At 34.1% G+C, this 20,126-nt stretch overlaps 1 protein-coding gene across 1 annotated transcript; it reads right to left on the bottom strand.

Moving 5' to 3' along the window:
• Nucleotides 1-286: 286 nt before the first annotated feature.
• On the bottom strand, nucleotides 287-1,528 carry LOC145066326 (uncharacterized). Its single transcript, XM_079013557.1, has 2 exons — nucleotides 806-1,528; nucleotides 287-484 (listed from the first exon to the last, which is right to left on the bottom strand). Exons 1-2 carry the CDS (start codon nucleotides 1,526-1,528, stop codon nucleotides 287-289), a joined length of 921 nt encoding a protein of 306 aa, XP_078869683.1.
• Between the last annotated feature and the right edge of the window lie 18,598 nt (nucleotides 1,529-20,126).

Genomic DNA, 20,126 nt, shown 5'->3' on the forward strand with positions numbered 1-20,126 from the left:
AAAATACAAAACAAAATATTTTGTTGATTTTTGATTTTTTGAAAATAAAAGAGAAAACAAATAAAAATCTTTTTGTTGTTTTTGTGTTTTCGAAAGGAAATGACAAAATAAATGAAAATTCTTTTTGTCATTTTTGTGTTTTTCGAAATAAAAATCAACTTAACAAAAATATTTAGAATGTACCAGACATGCGAATTTTTTTTTAGCTCCTATTTACGAAGACGAAGGGTATCAAAGCGTTGACTATGAACAGTAACCTTTGACTCTAACAGCTATCCATTTTTCGCTATTCTTTCGAAACAGAACCCCTTTCGACCATTCCAAGTCCTCCTAAAATTCTCACAAATGATTTGTCATGTAACGGTTTTGTGAAAATATCAGCCAATTGATCAGTGGTTTTCACGAAATGCACTTCAATATGACCATCCTCTACATGATCTTTTATGAAATGGTAACGAAGAGCAATATGCTTAGTCTTCGAATGCTACACAGGATTATGACATATATGAATTGCACTTTGAGAATTACAATATAATGGAATTCTCTTCATGTTTATTGCATAATCATGCAATTGACTTTGAATCCAAATTATTTGTGATGTGCAAGCAGCAGCAACATATTCAGATTCAGCAATCGAAATTGAAACACAGGTTTGCTTCTTTGATTGCTAGCTCACCAATTTCCCATCAAGTAATTGACATCCTCCACTTGTTCTTTTTTGATCAAGATTGCAACCTCTCAAATCAACATCTTGATGAGTATTCAGTACCTCATTCTTTGCACGAATTTGAGCTCTTATTAAAACTCCATCTTGTGGATTCCCAATTAAATGTTCTTTCGGATGATCTTTTGTCCATTTTTCGAGTGGTGGATATGCTGGATCAAAATCCAAATGTGCATCTTCGTATAAATCTTCATTTTCTGAACCTGCCACAGAAAGATTATCAGTAATTTCGTGAAATTCATCATTTAGATCAAGACTTATCGTATCACTATTATTTTGATTTTGTTGCTCCCTCTCAACATCTTCATTCGTTCTCCCATTCTCCCCCTCGAAAGAATGCTCCCCCTCAATTTGAGTATTCGAATCCATGTGCTCCCGTTCCACTGGATTATTTAGCATACTTTCTCCAATTCTTGGAGAATTCGATGTTGAATAATTGTCATAAAGAATTTGGGTAAGATCCGTTCCATCAGTATGCTTCGAAGATTCAAATTGATGACTATCATTCACATGATCTTCAGCATTGATAGCCCTGTCATGAACACCAAAATTTAAATCATAATCAAAATTAGATGAGCTTACAATTTCAGATTCATCATTTGATTCATTAATAATCGACTTTTGTTCGAAGAGTTTGTCAGCTTGTTTAACATAATAGTCATCAAAAGTAAGATTGAATGTTTCTTTAACTTTTCGTGTTCGTTTATTTAACACTATATATGCAACCGAATTGTGTGAATACCCCAAAAATACTCCTTCGTCAGCCTTAGCTTGAAACTTCAAAAGATTATCCTTGAGATTCATGATAAAGCACCTACATCCAAACACATGAAAAAAAATTTAACATTTGGTTTTTGATTATTGATTATTTCATATGGAGTGATATTGAAACGTCGGTGAATAAAAGAACAATTCTGAGTAAAGCACGTTGTTGACACTGCTTCGGCCCAAAAATATTGTGGAAGATTCGCATATGTCAACATTGTTATGGCTACTTCGTAAAGTGACCTATTTCTTCGTTCAACTACATCATTTTTTGTGGTGTATATGGTGATGAAAAATTATGTGAAATTCCTTTTTCAATTAAGAAAGAATCAAGCATCTTGTTCTTAAACTTTGACCTCTGATCACTCTTAATCTTTCGAACACTTTTCTTCAAACTTTTCTCAATTTGTTTGATAAATTCGATCATCATTTGAGCGACTTCATATTTTAACCTGAGAAAATACACCCACGTAAGTCCTGAAAAATCATCAACAACAACCAAAATGTACCATTTCTTGTTGAGAGTTTCAACAGTTGATGGTCCACAAAGGACAATATGAAGAAGTTCCAACGACTCCACAATTTTCGAATCTATCACAATTGGATGTTCTTTTCGATGCGGTTTCCCTTATTCGCAAGCTCCACATGAAGTATCAGTATCAAATTTTAACACTGGTAAGCCTCCAACAAGATCTTCAGTTACCAACTTATTTAAATTTCGAAAATTTAAATGAGATAAACGACGATGTCATAACCAGCTAACATCAGATGTAGCTTTCAAAATTAAAAAAATTGATGGTTTCCCAACAATCAGCTTGATATCAAGAGTAAACATATCGTCATATCGTTTTGATTTCAGCAACACTTCGTTTGTTTCAATCCTTGAAATAATACTTCCTTCTTCATCGAACACAAATTGATTTTCAGTGCCCACAACTAGTTGCGAAACACTTATCAAATTATGTTTAAGATCATCGTCATAAGCAACACGATTTACAGTGAATTGACCATTCGTTACTTTTCCGTATCCTTTGACTTGACATTTGTGATTGTTGCCAAACTTTACAACTCCAACATTATCCAAGCTTTGATAATTTTGCAAATTCTCCTTTCGTCCAGTAATGTGACATGAGCAATCACTATCGATATACTATTTCTCATCATATTGCTCGTCACTAAGTACTCGTGATCATTGAAAGAATTTAGGTACCCAAGGCTATTTGAGTCCTTGGAAATTAGTTTTAAAAACATAATGAAATGCAGTACTCTTAACCCAATCACAAACTTTAGTTTTGACACTATCAATTAAGTCCACATCACTAGGTAAAGGATTCGAAACATAAGTTTTCGATAGTTTGGGATTGTCACTGACATAGGCCTTCGTCCTCTTAGATTGTGGTTCAACATTCTTTTCTTTCATAACTCCTCTCCACTTCTTTACTGAAACATTCGAATCTTTTGAAGATAAGCTTTCAGTTGACAAAGTATTCACATACTTCTCATAAGCTTCTTGGATTTGTTGTTGAGAGTAATTCATTGATTGATACATTCGTCCTTTTCCTTCAATCCAATGATCAATGTTTTTCTCTCGAGACAACCCTTTTGTGTACGAAACTTTTGAATGTTGTATCACCGAAGGATTTGGAAAATTCGGTTTTTGTGGAATAAATTTAACATTGGATTTTTGAGAAAATACTTGAACATATCTACCATGAGCTTTAATTACATTATTAGTTTTTGGAATATATCTATTATGAAAATTTTTCGATTGATTTGAAAATGATTTTGGTTTATATTCATATTTTGAGAAAATCTTTATTGTGGATGATACGAAAAACACTTTCCAACTTTTTGATTTTGAAAGTTCTTTGACGAATCATTAACACCTCAAGAAAATGAGGTTTTCTGAACATTTGAAAACTTGTTTTGTAGTTTGAATTCAAACATTGATTTATTTCTTTGAGCAAAATTTTTCTTTTTTTCTGAAGAAGATGATGAATATGAAGACTTGTTCTTAACAAATCAAGTCTTTGTGTTTTCAGATGATTTTAATTTCAAACGATTTTGTGACTTTCAAGACTCAATAGTTTTCCAGAAAATCTTCTTTCGTGCTTTTCTTTTTGAGATTTTATTATCTTTCAAAAATTTGTCTGTTTGTTCTTTGAAATCTTTTGAATTTAATTTGACAATATTTTCATCTTCCACAACAACTTGTTTTAAAACCTCTTTCACAACTTTAGATTTCTCAACCCATTTTCTTTGAGGTTTTTTTCTTTGAAAAACATATGAATTCTTTGTTAGATTAATTTCGAAAATGCTTTGGATTGATAAAAATCCTTCATCTGTTGTTTTCTTGTTGTCTTCTTCAATTAATTTCTTGAATTCCAGTTTGACATTATCAACATTTCCAGTGGTAACAAATACTTTATTTGGGAATATAACATCATCAGTACACTTAAACTTTGGATATATCACGGTGTTGGTTTCCAAATAATGAGCACCCTTTTAAGATAACACTTTGTCGAATTTTTCAGTGTCTCCAAAAACTTGATCAAATACAATTCGTGGAATTTCAGTTTCTTTCGAACCTTTGTTGGATATAAGTTCCTGTTGAACGTTTTCATCATCACTGTCATCTGTTTGACTATCTCGAACATCAACCAAATCAGGATCACAAACTTTCGAAGTTGAAGGTTTGTCAGTGCCAATCTTAACATTCGACTCCTTACAAATGTCTTTTCCTCTATATTTTGATGCAACATTAATGACAGATAACTGAGAACAATCAACATGCTCAAGCTCACTAATTTCACTAATATTATCATAATTGTCTTCAATATCAGCAAAATTAGAATGAGAATCAGATGTCAAATTCTTAGATTTTTTTCAAAATTTTGATTTGTTCAGATTTAGTTAAAGTTTCATTCATAATGTTAACCAATTCATTCGAATCAGGACATTCATCAATTTTCACTATACCATAAGCATATCTATTGTTGGGGTGCAAAGTTATTCATGATTGACTTTGTAAATGTTCGACTTTTGTAAATCTCACTTGCATGTGGAGTATTAGCCTTATGACACATGAGAGATAGAGAGTGAGAGAGAGAGACATGTAAACACCTCTATATAAGGTGGGTTTGTCCACTTGTAGAGGTGTTCTTGAGATATGTAAAAGTTGAGTGTGTAAGTGTGTGTGTTATTTATGTAGTCTAGATCTAGATCCTTTTTGTAACACCATATACAATCAATACATCTCTTGAACACCCAAATCACCATGTTCAATTGTGCAATCTTTAATTCCACATGCCAAACCATGTTCTTTGTCACTACAATTGGTATCACAACAAGTCTTCAAGATCATGGTGATTTTTTAAGAACGATTCTCGGTTTGGCAACATTTGTCACAATTGAAGCAAGTTTGGTCAGTCTCTCTCTATGATCTCTCTAAATCTCTTTGAATCGTGTGTTACGTTTTTTTATTTGTGATCGTTTGACTCATTGGATCAAATTCATTTCAACCTCTTTATTGGATCCAATTAATTTTTGTTTAGATCAAAATTCCTAAAATCATTCTCAAATTTGAAATTCACTGTTCATCAAATAATTCATTTTTTTCGGTTTACCGTTCATTTATCCAATGTCAAGCCTAATCTAACAATCGTTAACTATTACTGTTTATATTTTGGGCCGAATCCATTACTGTTCATGTTATATTTTTTTTATCTCAATTATTCTTCATCGATCCATCAAGCTCTATGTTGACTAAATCAAATATTCATTTTTTCTTAAATCCAAGTGAAAATCAAGTTTATCACATATCATTACTCTTCATATACGCTCTCAGTTTGAAATCTGAATCAAGTATTAATTTTTGTAGAGAAAAGTCAAAAAGGAGTTCGGTTAGTATTGAATTCAGTCGGAACTTGATTTTCATAATGATCATAGTAGTGTCGTTTGTGATTCCGCAAGAAGCTGTTTATCGATTTTTCAAAAAAAAATTGAAGTTTTGATTTTGTTTGAATTTTGATTCTTGAAATTCGTTAATAGTGTTTGATTCTGGATTCGGTGGTTTGATGTGATTTCGATCTCTTTGTTTTGAGTCAAGAGTCGAATTTGATATTGATTAGGAAAATGTGAAGTCAAATATCAGTTAACGGATTTCAAAGGTTTGAAGAACAGTCGAAGAAATTTGATTTTGGGAAGTCAATTGAGAAGCGATGTCGATGTTGGTGTCAAAAAGCGAAGGCTTGGAGTAGCGATTTTTATTTTGAAGGGTCAATGGTGGATTGTTGATTGGTATCTACTGAGAAGTAAAATCGATTTTAGTGTTCGAAGATCTAAGATTTGAAGCCAGGGAGTCGATGTTTGAAGGCGTAAGTTGATTTTCGATTTGGGAGTCGAACAATTATGTTGATTGAACTTCGTTTTGAGTCAAATTGGTTTTAAGATCGAAATCAATTTCAATAGACGATGTATAAAATTGTTTGATGAAGCAGATTCGTAATGGAATGAGGTTCGAATAAAAAGGAATTAACTGGGAAAGTTGTTCAGGTTTGAATGATTCTTTTTGTTTAAACACAAGAATGGAAAGTGTGATTGAATCTAACGAAGGGGTGAATAAAACATACGAAGGATGGATGTCAAGTTGTGATTTTGATTCGAAGGGTTTTTGTTTGGGAAATATACGAAGGGGGTTTGTATATAGGATTCATATGAAGAGATATTTGGGAAAGAATAGAAATTTCATACGAAGGGTTACTGTTCATATGTGAGACTTTGTATGCCTCGTATGATTTTGGACAAAAGTAAAAGTTTCGAATTTGACCCATGAACCTTCGAATTTTTGACACTTCGAAAATTAACCCAAGTTTCGAATGTTTGACACTTTTCACCCAAATTCGAATTTTTTTTGGAGCTTTGTATATTTTGGGGATTCTTCGTATGATTTGTGCACAAAGGGCAAAATTTTTGAAAACAGTCCCTGGGGCTTTGAATGTTTGGCAGTTTGCACCCAAATTCGAAAAAGGTCTGTTTTTGCTGAAATTTGAAGAAAGTGCATTTCAGGCCCCTGCAGTTTGTGCAAATTGACACTTTTTACCCAAATTTGAAAAATGGGGAGAGTTTTGCATATTTGTTGTTTTGGGCGCACCAGGTCACTGCGGAATTTTGAAATTGACAATTTCTACCCATTTTTGAGAAATTTTGTTAAAGGCGATCTGTGAACGAAGCTAAAAATTGAATATTTTTTGGATTTTCCGGATTGAAGCACAAAGTTTATGTCACATGTTAAGGTGGAGTTTTGACACGAAAAATTCCGAATAGAGCATGTTCTTTTTCCTTGGGAGTTTTATAATCAAATTGCGATTATAAAAAGGAGGAGAAGTTTTATATGGAAATTCGAACTTGAATTTTTCATATTATGCGAATTTCAAGACCGATGTGATCTTGAAGTTTTGAAGCTTATGTAATGATGCAATTGGAAGTTCGGAAGTGATGTATTCGAAATGGGTTTGGTTATATTGAAGATTCTTGGGATGTGTTTTTATGGGCAACTTTTGGGTGATTATTTGGAGTTAATCATTCGTTGCTGCTCGGATTATATGGTCTCGCATCCTAGAGCCCAAATTGAAGAATCATGGAAGAATTGAAGATTGAAGTTTGTTTCAACATGTGTCACCTTTGAGGCTTGAACCGCGAAGTTGCTCGGCTTTGGAAGATTTGAAGTGGGTCATTCATTCCTAACTTTGAGGGGGAGAATGTTAGGGTGCAAAGTTATTCATGATTGACATTGTAAATGTTTAACTTTTGTAAATCCCACTTGCATGTGGATTATTAGCCTTATGAAACATGAGAGATAGAGAGTGGGAGAGAAACATGTAAACACCTCTATATAAGGTGGGTTTGTCCACTTGTAATTCCGCATTCCAAACCATGTTCTTTGTCACTACATCTATCATCTGGAATTTTATTAAACTCAGCAATATTTTTCTCACAATCATACGAAATATTATCTACCTTCTCTCTTTTGTATGCTAGAAAAGGCAATAATTTTCTATGTTGTTCTTTGATAATGTCACTCGAATGATGTAATGCAGTAAGTTTCCCATAAAGACGCTTCACAAAGTTACAGTAAATGTTTCTTTGAGCTAATAAGAGGTTTACATCACACGAAAGAGAATCTCTGTCACACATGATGTTTCTAACTTGCATTTCTAAACACTCTATTTTAGTTATTTTTGAGTCTAGCTTCTTCTGTGTCTCTAACGATTGTGTGCTTAGTTTCTTAGCTTCCTTACTAGCAGACACCACAATTGAATCGAAGTAAGCAATGGTATCATCAAAAGAAACAATTTCAGAATTATATGCACTCAAAGAAATATTAAAATATTCAAGAACAGAACGTACCTTGGTAGTCATTGGAGACTTATCAGCTGATTTATATACGAAGCATCGACCTGTGACCTCTTCATCAGAATTGTCTTCAAACTTTTCATACATGGCACCATGCGTTGGATTACGCATTTCATCATCATCTGAGCCCGAAGACCATATCTGATAAGTACCATCTTCTTCCCGTTTGCCTTTTGCCACCAAAGACATTCCCTTCGCCTTTGCTCTTACTTCCTCCAGCCTCTACGTATAATATGCCTTATCCTTCACTTTATTCTTCCTCTCATCTTTCTTACGAAGCAAGCAATCAGTTGCAAGATGATTTGCTCCATTGCAGTAATGACAATCTACTCCTGAATCTCCTTTCAACTTCTTCTCACTCTTCTCCTTAGTAACTTTCCCTTCTTTCTTTTCAATCTTCTTCTTCTCCTCTCCAACAGCCTTGTTCACAAAATTTCCTTTTCCTTCATTCTGCCTTACTTTCGGATTAAAAGGTTTCTTGAAAAACTTTTTGACCCTATTGTTCGAATAAAAAGTTATTGCTTCATCATCCGAATTCATTAAAATCCCTCTTCAACATCCGAATCACCATTTTCAATTGTTTCCTTTTCAATTCCTTTCGAGAAAAGTGCCAACAAACCTTCTAGATTGAGCTTCGACTCTTCTGCCATCATATTAACCTTGCTTTCGTGAGTTTTCAGTTGGTTATACAAATCATTTAAAGAAGATGTGTCGAAACTCTGCTAATTCTTCACCATCATGTTCACACTCCTCCATTTCCGTACGGAGTTTCATAAAAAAGGTATGATTGAACTCCATTGCAGACCTTGTGATTCCATATCAATTGCATTGATAAATCAGCTCATTGAAACGATCATAATAGACTTCAATTGATTCATTCTCCTTCTGTCAGAATTCTTTCAGCTCCACTAGACATTGTTTCACTAAGTTGATTTTCGTTTACTCACTTCCTTGATACTTCTCCTTGATAGTATTCCAAATTTGCTTTGCACTCTTACAACCACGAACATAATTGTAAACCACTAGTGGTAGTGCACCTCTCAATTCCCTCAGACAGCGTTTTTCATTTTTCTTCATTCTTGCAGATTGTTCATCAACAGCAGTAGTGGAATTAGAAGATCTGATGTCTTGAACATTTGATGGAGGTTGAGCAGTTCCTGAGATGCAATTCCAAAGTTCTTCATCTAAACCATTTAGATACTCCTACATGCGATCAACCCATTGGTCGTAATATTCTAGAATCAGCATAGAAATCTTAGTAGAAGATCCTAACAGATGCGAGAAAGAAGTCATCGTGTTCATGTTGAAATTCGCCATTGTTGTACGGATATCAATTTTCAGAAAACTTGAAGAAATTTGAATTTGACTAAATGAATTGAACCGAAACTCAAAAACAAACACTCGATTAAGCAAATTCAATGCAGAATCAAATCAAAACTGATGATCAGAGATGATTTTCTGAATCTAACAGTGCGGAAACTTTTGAACCAGATTTTACTATTTAAAAACAAAAGATTCAACTAAAAATCAGATCGCAGTAATGATTCCTCGTCTGATACCAATTCTAGTGACAAAAGAACATGGTTTGGCATGCGGAATTAAAGTATGCACAATGAACATGGTGATTTGGGTGCTAAAAGATATATTCGATCATAGTAAATGAGTACAAAAAGGAATCTGGTCTACAACTTCATAAATATCTCACTCACTAATCAGTATGAACTACATCTCTCAAGCACACCTCTACAAGTGGTATGAACCCACCTTATATAGAAGTTTTTACATGTCTCTATCTCTCATTCTCTAACTCTTATTAGTCATAAGGCTAATGCACCACATGCAAGTGGGTCTACAAAAGTCAAACCATTTACAAAGTCATACATGGTGAACTTTGTACCCCAACAGTTGCTCCATGATCCTTAGGATCCGAAGATCCTCCTGCCTCGGTCTCTAACAACAAACTCTTCTCCATGATGAAGATGTTGACACAATAGGTGGCTCAGTAATAGGAAGACAACAAAAACACTACTTAAGGAAGTGGAAAGGATAAGGTCGGAGATCCTCAAACCTCAGAAGGTGACTCCCTCAATCTTACAATCGATGATCCTAAATTTTGACAATATAGGATCCCTAGGAAAATGCCCAAAATTGAAAACTCCAACATCCATTGTTACCTCAACAAGAAGAGCAATCCCAAACATCCAAACTCTTCTGACCTAGGATCTTGACGAGACCTTCAATACTCCTAATAACAGAAATCCCAGTAACTTCTTTAATGGTAACAATACTAATACTAACGCTAAGGATCTTGACGCATGAATAAGTCCAATTATTGCCAAAGAACTCCAACAACTAAGATAGATGATCTCAATCATACCAAGTGTGGTCTAACCTATAATGCAAGCATCACCTACCAATCATAGAATCTCAAGATTTATCCCCTCAATAGCCGATACTGAAGTTCGTAAGCGTTTCCAAACTCTTAGCATGAAGCCATACAATGGAACCACAAATCTTGAAGAACATATCACCCAAGGAAAGAATAGATATCATTCCCATTCTACCACACTTAAAAGAAGTCTGTTCATGCAAAGGCTTCAAATCGACTCTTACATAATCAACGTTAAAATGGCTTCATAATGTTCACCCTTATTCTATTATCTACTTTTCTTATTTAGTTAATCTTTTCAATAATCTTTTCTCTTATAGCATAATATTGTAAATGATCACTAGTGATCTCTACTGGGTGGTCCAGGATCCCTAAGAATCCATAAGGGAATTTGTAAATAGATTTGGCAGGAAAGCTCTAAACATACCAAACATCAACAGGGCCACTATCGTGGAGGCCTTTAAGATGGGTTTAAATAAGGATTCTCTATTCTACGACGACCTTGTAATGACCCCATGGAAACAAATGGACGGATACAAAATAGGGCCAGCGCACCAAGTTCCTATAATAATCCTAACAGGAAGGGTAAATCATTAGCCCAAAGATCCTATAATTCAAAACCATATTCTAAACCTGATCATCATCGAGTAATGTCATTGATGATAAGGAGAGGAAGACAAGTTTCCTAAAATTACTAATAATTGCTTCTCTGTGGATGTTTTAGGTCTAATAATTGCCATGTGAGATCTAGGTGACAAAGCAAGATGGCCAACAAAGGGAGATAAGTCAAACAGTTGGAAAGATAAATCCAAATGGTGTGCATATCATGAGGATTTTGTTCATAAGACTGAGGACCGCATAGCGCACATGAAGGAGATTAGTTATATCCTTAGCAAGGGAAATCTCAAATAAACCTTAGGAAAGAAAAACGAAAGATCCAGGGAAAATCAACAAGACTCTACGAAGATCCTGGTAAAGCCAGGATCCCATCACTCGGACGCCAAAGTAGACCATGATTCCATGACATGAAAGTAGTCCCATCGATGTACCACTAGTGCATCAAGATGCCTACCCCATGAGGGACAGTAAATATTGTCGGGGAGCAACAAGTATCTAAAGAATGAAATAAGACCTTGATGAAGTCTTCAACAGTACCACGACAAGCACATGACTTAAATCAGGGGGCATGAGGTGTGCTAGAAACAAGGGAACAAGATATTAAGGAAGTGCCCCTAAACCTCAAGGATCCTAAAGCCAAAGTCCACAAAGGATCCTCAATACCAAAACAAATCAAGAAATAACTAATAAAGTTCTTAAAGGACAGAAACAAGACCTTTGCTTGGAAGCATGAGGATACGAAAGGTATAAATAAGAAAATTATAAATCATAAAATCAATATAGATCCTTATTTCAGGCCAATCCACCAAAAAAATAAGGAAATTTGCATCTAAGAGAAACCAAATCATTCAAGAAGAATTTGAGAAACTTCTCAAGACATGGATGATTAATGAGGTAAGGTTCCTAAGATGGGTAGCCAACCTAGTGGTTGTCCAGAAGAAGAATGGAAAATAGAGATAGTGTATGGATTACACAAATCTCAACAAGGCATGCCTTAAGAATAATTTCCCTCTACCACACATAGACTCGATGATAGATGTTGTAACACACACAAATTAGGGCTAGTCAATTTGACTATTATAAGCATTATGGTTGACTTTTTAATAAAAGATTATTTAGGGTAAACAATCTTAACCAAAGTTATAGTATATGTTTCAAGGATTCTACACATGTATAGAACATTTAAATCTAACTTTGTGAGAGGAAGTTATGATTTTTTTTAGTATTTCAGCATAACAGTATACGACACAGAAACTGATATTTGAAATCTATCACTTTTTAGGAAAACAATCTAAACGAGAGTTGAAGATCTCATCAACACCTATCCATCAATATAAACATAGTGTAGAATGGATATCATATGAGAGAGTTATGAATTATTAACAGACTTTACCAGTATAAGACTATTAAAAATATAACTTTAAAAATAAAGTCAAAATTAGTCAACGGAGTCTAAATGAAAGTTGTAGATCTCATCGAAATTTATGCATAGATATAAAACCTGTAAAAATAGAGCGTGTATGAAGAAGATATAAAATTTCTAGGGAACATAAATTATTTGCCCACACCCGTGTGCAACAACAAAGTGCGCCACACACACTGTCATTTCACCTAGATTGCGACATGTGGCACCACCTAGAAAACGACACGTCATCACTTTCGACCAAATGTGCGGCATGCACATGACTAGCGATGAGACGTGCAATCCAATTTCAAGTATAAATAGGAGTCGAATCTCCGATCCTTCTCACACCCTTCAAACAATTCTCTCTTTATTTATCTTAATTTTAATCTATTTCTTCCTTAAGTTTTTAGTCGGCAAAGCCTTGTAATGACTGATAGCTGGCAATTAGGAGCTCTCAAGTCAGTGTTCTACCAGCTTAATTCCCAATTTTCATCAGTATACTCTGTAAGTTAAGCTACAATTATTTTATTCAAATCTAACTTTTAATTATACTCATAGTCGTTCCTATGAACCTATAATTAAGATTTATCAGTAATTCCAATTCATTATTCCGATTGACATACTTATGAGGATGATGTCTAGGATGGATTTAATGAGGTGTTTAAAGTGGGATTTCCAAACAGTATACTTTGTATACCAAATGGACCCTACCTCCGATATGATCCTACTTGGTTGTTCCTTATTGGATTGATATTGATGTCGACATCATGATTTGTGAGGAATTTAAAATATCATTAGTGTCAGCTTTATTAAACTGAGAATTAGTGATATTAGTATCTAGGTCACATCAGAAGGAAAGTCAAGGAATTTGGCATAGTACTGCCAAATTCTCTAGTCATTCACCTAAGTCAGGTGAGTATACAGTTACTTTCATCCTATAGATATATAAAAATTATTTAGATAATTAAGTGTTATGTGTGCCTACTATTTGTGAATGGAACCTTCTATGCTAAATGAAATTATATGATCTAGTGTTATTTAACCATATCTGTATTTTATACTTATAATATATAGGGTAGTGAAGGGTAAAAAGAAAAGAAGAAAATCAAGAGAGGTCTAGACTTTTATGGTACTACCAGATTAGTATTATAGTTACCTAGTATGGTATTGATAAAGAACACAGACTATTCCAAGTCAAGTCAGGTCAAACATGGGCAGATACATAACCTGTAGATGTTTATATGTTATACAAGGGAAGATTCACTACTCACATTATGTGATTTATCATTTTGAGGGCATATCTAGCAGCTATGGATTTAGTTCCTAATAGATAATCACTGGTATATACAGATTTAGTTCCTATTACATATCACTGACCACTATGGATTTAGTGTCTATTAGATAATCACTGACAACTATGGATTTAGTGCCTATTAGATAACCATTAGCAGCTATGGATTTTGTGCTTACTAGATAATAACTAATAGCTATGGTTTTAGTGCATATTAGATAAACATTGGCAGCTATGGGTTTAGCGCATATTAGACAAACATTGGCAGCTATAGATTTAGTGCCTATTAGAGAAGTATTGGCAACTATGGACTTAGTGCCTATTAGATAAAAAAACTAGTCTATTAGATAAAAAATGACAACGATGGACTTCATGTCTATTCCTTAGGAAAAACCCCTAGGAATGATGATAAAGAACAACCTACCGACAACTATTAGGAATCCAAGAACGAGCACCATCAGCATAAAAGATCCTTAAGGTAGATCCTTCAGAATAAAGAAGATAACAAGGATGGGAAATTAGGTTAACTGTTTGATAATTAACTATATTATTGTGGGTTGAAAACCTTATGTCTTCACAAGGTTTCCCAACCTGAACCACTCAGTTTCTTTGTATCACAGGTATCGATATGAGGGCACTGATTGATAGTAATTTGCCGAGAGATTCAAGGAGATGTAGATCATTAGTATATTGAGACATTGTAAGTCTCTGTTTATGCTTATGTTTCTTGTATTATTTATGGCATCCCCCGCCTTACTAAAACAATGGAAACATTTCATCGAAAATACCTTACAAGACAAAATTATGCATAAATGAATAAACTCTATATTAGATAAGCATAAAAAAATGTCACAACTAGGAATTCTTATGCTTTGTAAACACTTAACAAGGATAACATTGTAACTAAAACTTTAAAGCATTTATGATTCTTATCCAATGACAACAAAATTTCATCAATCACCCTATACAAACACTTCAAATGGTCAACAAAATATTGGAAACCCTAAAAATCCAGGTTTAAGTCCATTATGGAATAGGATTTCCTTATTGGGCCTAATGGACCAATAAGCTTCCAATTTGACTATTTTGGGCTTGGGACCCTTAAATGGGCCCTAATTGGACCCACTTTCATAAAACTTAACATTTTGGGCCATAAGGAATCCAAAATGAATTAGTTTACCTTAATGGGCCTTATTGGGCCATAACAAATCCAATAAGCCCTAATGGGCCATAAAACTCATTCTTTGATGCAAATTGGGCCGTAAAACCTCTTAAGGGCCCAATGGACTGAAAACCATCAATTTAGGCTTCACATTATGGGACTCAAGCACTAAAGGCCCAAATCCTTTATATTCTCTCTCCCTCTCGGCCCAAATAAAAAAAAGAGAATAAGAAGGGTTGACTTTCATGTGTCACCTTCTTATTATACACCAAATAAACATGCATGGTCCAATATACATCCATATTTGTCACTTCAATCCTTTCTCTCCTCTCCCATCTCTTCTTATCATTCACGACCGAAGGTAGTAACATACACATACATACCAAACTCCATTCCAATATAATCAAATTCTCTCAAGAACATCTCCATTATTCCTTCAAATTTTTGAGACTTGCTTACATGCCAAGAAGATCTTTCACTCATAACACAAATCTTTGAAAAGTTTTTACTTAAATCCAAAGTTTAACTTCTATATCTCATCAAAAATCATCTTTTAACTCATTCAAATTCATGATCATACTCCTTAGAAGCAATCTAAATCCAAAGTTTAACCGAAAGATCTCATCATTTTCATCCTTTATTCTTCAAAACCATGAACATCAAACCCAAGGTGAGTTCATACCCCTCTATTTTCGTTTTTCACATGTTTTATGGAGGAGAATACAAGTAAAATGTGTAGATCTATGTGTTTTTGCATGATATGTGTGATTTCGTGAACTTATTTGATAAATATGTGTGAAAAATCATGATCTATTCGAGATCCTTAACCATGATAAGGATATATGTGTTCTAAGACATCTTATACATGTTATTATCAAGACCAAAGTAGTATACGAATTCAAAACAAGATAAACAAAACACAATTCTAAATTATGAACCATTTTTTGATAAATAAGAAAAAGATGAGAAATAGATGTCATTTACGGTTTTATAAGGGCCACATAGTTTAAATCAGTTAAAATATGAGTTATTATAAAAATCCTGACTTTTAAAGGACAAAAAGTGTAACTTTTAGCCTAATGGGCTAAACTTTGGGCTTTTCGGCCTTTAGGCCCGAAAATTGTGAAAACTATGTTTTAAGTGGCTAAAATTGTAAGTTTCTCAAAACAAGGGTTAAAACGCAAATAAACATGTTTCATGGATTAAAAATGTCTTATTTATCAAATAGGACTAAAATTGCAAAGTTTTTGGCTTTTGGGCTAAAATTGTAAATTTTGCGAAAGATTGGACTTCAAGTGCAAAAATTCTTATTTTAAGGGCTGAATCTATCCAAAAACTAAATCTTGGGCTGAAAACCTTATTTAAATAAGTCTTTGGGCCAAAATGTCAAGAAAATTTTGTTAAGGACCTAAAATGTCATTTTATCATAAAAAGGGACAAAAATTGTCGTTTTTATTAAAAGAAGGGCTGAATAGGTCAAACCAATATTTTTTATTTTACTAGTAAGATATTTGGGTCAATAATACAAAATTTTATAACCTATGAATTTAGAATGAAGAATATACATATATTTTCATAAATATAAATATCATTATAAAACAATCGACAAACTTTGTGACTTTGCGACTCAACAATTATTCAAACAGAATTCCCAACTTTTATACTATGCAAAACAAGTAAACATTTAAATTGTTGAGCTTGAAAGATTCTAATCATGCTTGTTGGGCCTTCGTGACCCATTAATAGGACTTTTGGGCCTAACATAGATAATACATGTATATTGGGCCTCTTGTGACCTAATTACATTCTTAAGGGGACCCTCGATGGCTTTTACATGCTATTGGGACCCAGTGGCCCATTAGCATTGCTAGTAAGGTTCAAATAAATCATATGCGAAATAGGCCAACGCGCCCTTCGTATAATCAATAGCCTTAAATGACATACGTGATTAGTAGGACCTCGTGGTCCTCTTCTCCTAGTCTGTTAGGCTTACCTTATATTCAAGTAAACAAAAATTAGGTTGTTAATCAAGGTTAATCAAATTCATTTGGATTAAGTGAGTAATAACAGGCGACAACAATAAGTGTCGGTCGTAGTCTCTAGTTATACTCAAAGTCTCCTGGAGGGAGAGCGAGAGTTTGTGTATAGATCTATACGAGGGTGACTCTCCCACACCTAAGATGTTCGCTACAGTTAGACTCAGCCAGTCTAGGGTAACAAAATACTAAGATCAATTCTGGCATTCACCAGAATGCCAAGACAGACGAACTAGTCATTATCATGCATGGTTATAACGATTCACATAGAAATCCAATACCATCTAAGTAATCAGGGGCAATCATATTCATTCGATGTGACAATACAATAATACAAAACAATCATACTATTTTATCGGAAAACATTAGTTTTTCCGGGGAAGTCAACATTATTCACTTGTACTTTCAATAACTATAATGCAAAACTTCTCATTTATACATGTTTTGAAATCATTCATGCATATACCTATGGATCTTCACACTTTATGTATAAACAATTGTTGTTTCAGAAAATATCAGATTTTCTAGGTTTTGTAAAATCTCAAACAATTTATGCTATGGATATGTAATATTTAGACAATGTACTTGATGTGAACAATGTCAGTTGTAATGTTTTAATGCATGGTGTTGTTTATGTTATGTTTCATGTATATTCATTGTGATGATATTTCGATTTAAGTTACGCGAGCCCTCGGACGTTTCCGCTGTCCAGTTCGGGGGTGATAAAAAAGTTTTAAAATGATTGTGAAATTTAGGATGTCACAGTTGGTATCTATAAGTTCCTGAAATGGATCTTACCAGTGATCACACAATAAACAAAATCGATAATTATAAACAACAGAGTAGAAACAAGAATGTAAACAAGCTTTCACACGCTTCTATTAGCAAAAACGTCTGGTACAACTTGTGGAATAGTAGCCGAAACTCTGAGGCATCAACAACCATTAAACGACCTAGCACATCCCTATTTATAACAGACCTGGGCCGGCCTTTGGTTTTATGGTTGTAAACAGGCTTACGGCCGTAAACTCTAGGTTGGCCGTAAACTATTACATAACTAAACAAAAATGCATATTTAACCAAAAGACCCTATTACAGAGAAAGCCTAGACCAAACCATTGATTAGAACCTTCAATCTCCCCCTTGGTTTGGTGCTAGCTTGAAGTTAATCTTTGTCCACAATCATCACACCTTCTAGCCCCATCGACCCATTCCACATTCTCTTGTTTATAATCTCAGCAACCATAGCAGTGTATTCTTTCGCAGCTGACTCAAATATCTCCTCATCGACTCTGATTTGAAAATGGCTTAGATGATGAATGTCCCATTTCCTAAACTATAGCAAATCCCTTCTATCATACAAACGAATGCATCCTTCCTTTAGCTTTATGACAGCAGATGTTGTGGTTTCATCAAATACCCAATAGAGCATAGAACTTAAGGATCCATCCGGATAACTCTGAAGCACTGGAATTTGTTTGACCTGATTTGTAGCAGGCCACATCACCACCTGGAGGGGATGACCAATTTTGGGATCAATGATGTCAGGATAATGCTTTATTACGGATTCAGCAGTCTTCATGGATGGAAACCCCTTCTTCACTTGATCTTCCAGGAAGTGTTTGAAATTAGTTGCTTGTTGATTATTTGTCAGGTTTGAGAAAGGAGATCAAGGTAGCTCTGAAAGATCCACCCTGGTCCAAGAGTTAAAGTCATGACAGTCTTTATAGAGCTCCGTATTACCGCACTTTCTCCGTACAATCCACATATTTAAGGGATCATGATAACCCCAAGATATGATTTTTCACACCCCGACCGTCGGAGGAAACACCGGGCAGTGTAACGTCATTTCTCGTATCATAGTTATCAACTTCCTAAAAACACATGCATTTAAAATACGTCAACATAAAGTTGGTGAGTCCACATGTTTTGACTCCATATAAAAATAATACATATTCCGAGTTTCAAAAGTATAGTTTTGAAAGTATCATTTTGACTCTCCAACGTTTAGTATATACATCCTAGGTATAAAAGTTTACTTACCAAATAAGTAATTTACCTATAAGTCTCATATACTATGAATATAAGTGTTTGTAATGCCATACAAACGAAAATTGCTATGTATAAATCTTATTTTAATTCTATACGAGTAAAACTGCTACATATAAATCTATTTCAAATCTATACGAGTATGTGTGTTAGGTATAATTATGTACTTAATATACAAGTAGTACCTAGGGTATAAGTAAGGGAAACTTATACTTAACATTAATACTTGTATAACGACAAAGTATAATGCTTCTAACAATTTGCTAGCATGAGTCCGTAACCGCTGCTTGACAACAAAACCTTTGACAAAACAATACACTCATAATTTACCATGAGAAACAATACACTCATGATTTACCATGAGAAACAACACCGCACGCTTCATCGACGCCGGAATAAAAATAAAAGGAACGAATCGTCACTCGCTTGTCTTGGGTTGTAATTAACAACCACGAGTGGGGTCGTCATCCCGTATCTTATTCATGCACAACTTCCTCGCTCACACGGGATTAACGGTTACAGCTCAGAGGACTTCCACTAAGATCCCCAATCTTAGTTGATGCATGAGGTAGCTCATGTAGACTTTGACTCGGCTTCCTATAGCTCTAACAACAAAAGCATTTTCATGTCTAAAACCCTAAGTTACTAGACTATACTTTTAAACATTATTCCTAACTTCATAATATTTAGGCAGTATAACAGCTATAACTTGAAGTAAAACCAGGTTTTATCTTGAGATAAAACCAATAATAACATCAAACTTTATAACTTAACATATAGAACTTCCGAATATAACTTCGGATCTATATCGCACACAACATATATATAGAATCCTAAGTATAACTCAAGATCTACATTAGTATACTACTATAACAATAACATGTTAACGACTTTACGATAGTTGTATACTTTCAAATATGTAATAACTATATTCCGGTTATTATAACTATCTACGTTGATACTAATGTACTATCAAATAGACATAATAATAACGTATATATAATATTTAGCATGCGTTTTCCCCCAAAAATATTAGAAAGTGGTATCACACCCCGAAAACCAAAGGCGGAAACATTTTCGGGGTTGACTCCACGTTGAGTATCAAATCCAATGTACATAGTAATCACAGTAAACAACCATTACATTACATATATTTGAAAGTTTACATTTGTTTCAAAAGTAAATTGTACAAGTGTTGTACATATATTATATGAAAAAAAGTTGAGACGAGTCTTCTGAGCACTCCGTCTTCACCAAAAGATATCGTCGGGTA

Source organism: Lactuca serriola, chromosome 1 (genome assembly GCF_051521515.1).
Source record: "Lactuca serriola cultivar US96UC23 chromosome 1, Lser_US96UC23_V15, whole genome shotgun sequence".
Taxonomy (NCBI): domain Eukaryota; kingdom Viridiplantae; phylum Streptophyta; class Magnoliopsida; order Asterales; family Asteraceae; genus Lactuca; species Lactuca serriola.

What these genes read in the sequence shown, in the direction of transcription:
- LOC145066326 (XM_079013557.1), bottom strand. Translation starts at nt 1,528, where the DNA reads ATGAATCTCAAGGATAATCTTTTGAAGTTTCAAGCTAAGGCTGACGAA. An exon ending in TTGGGAATCCACAAGATGGA is followed by an intron (nt 485 to 805) that starts GTTTTAATAAGA and finishes AATCCTGTGTAG; the next exon opens with CATTCGAAGACTAAGCATAT.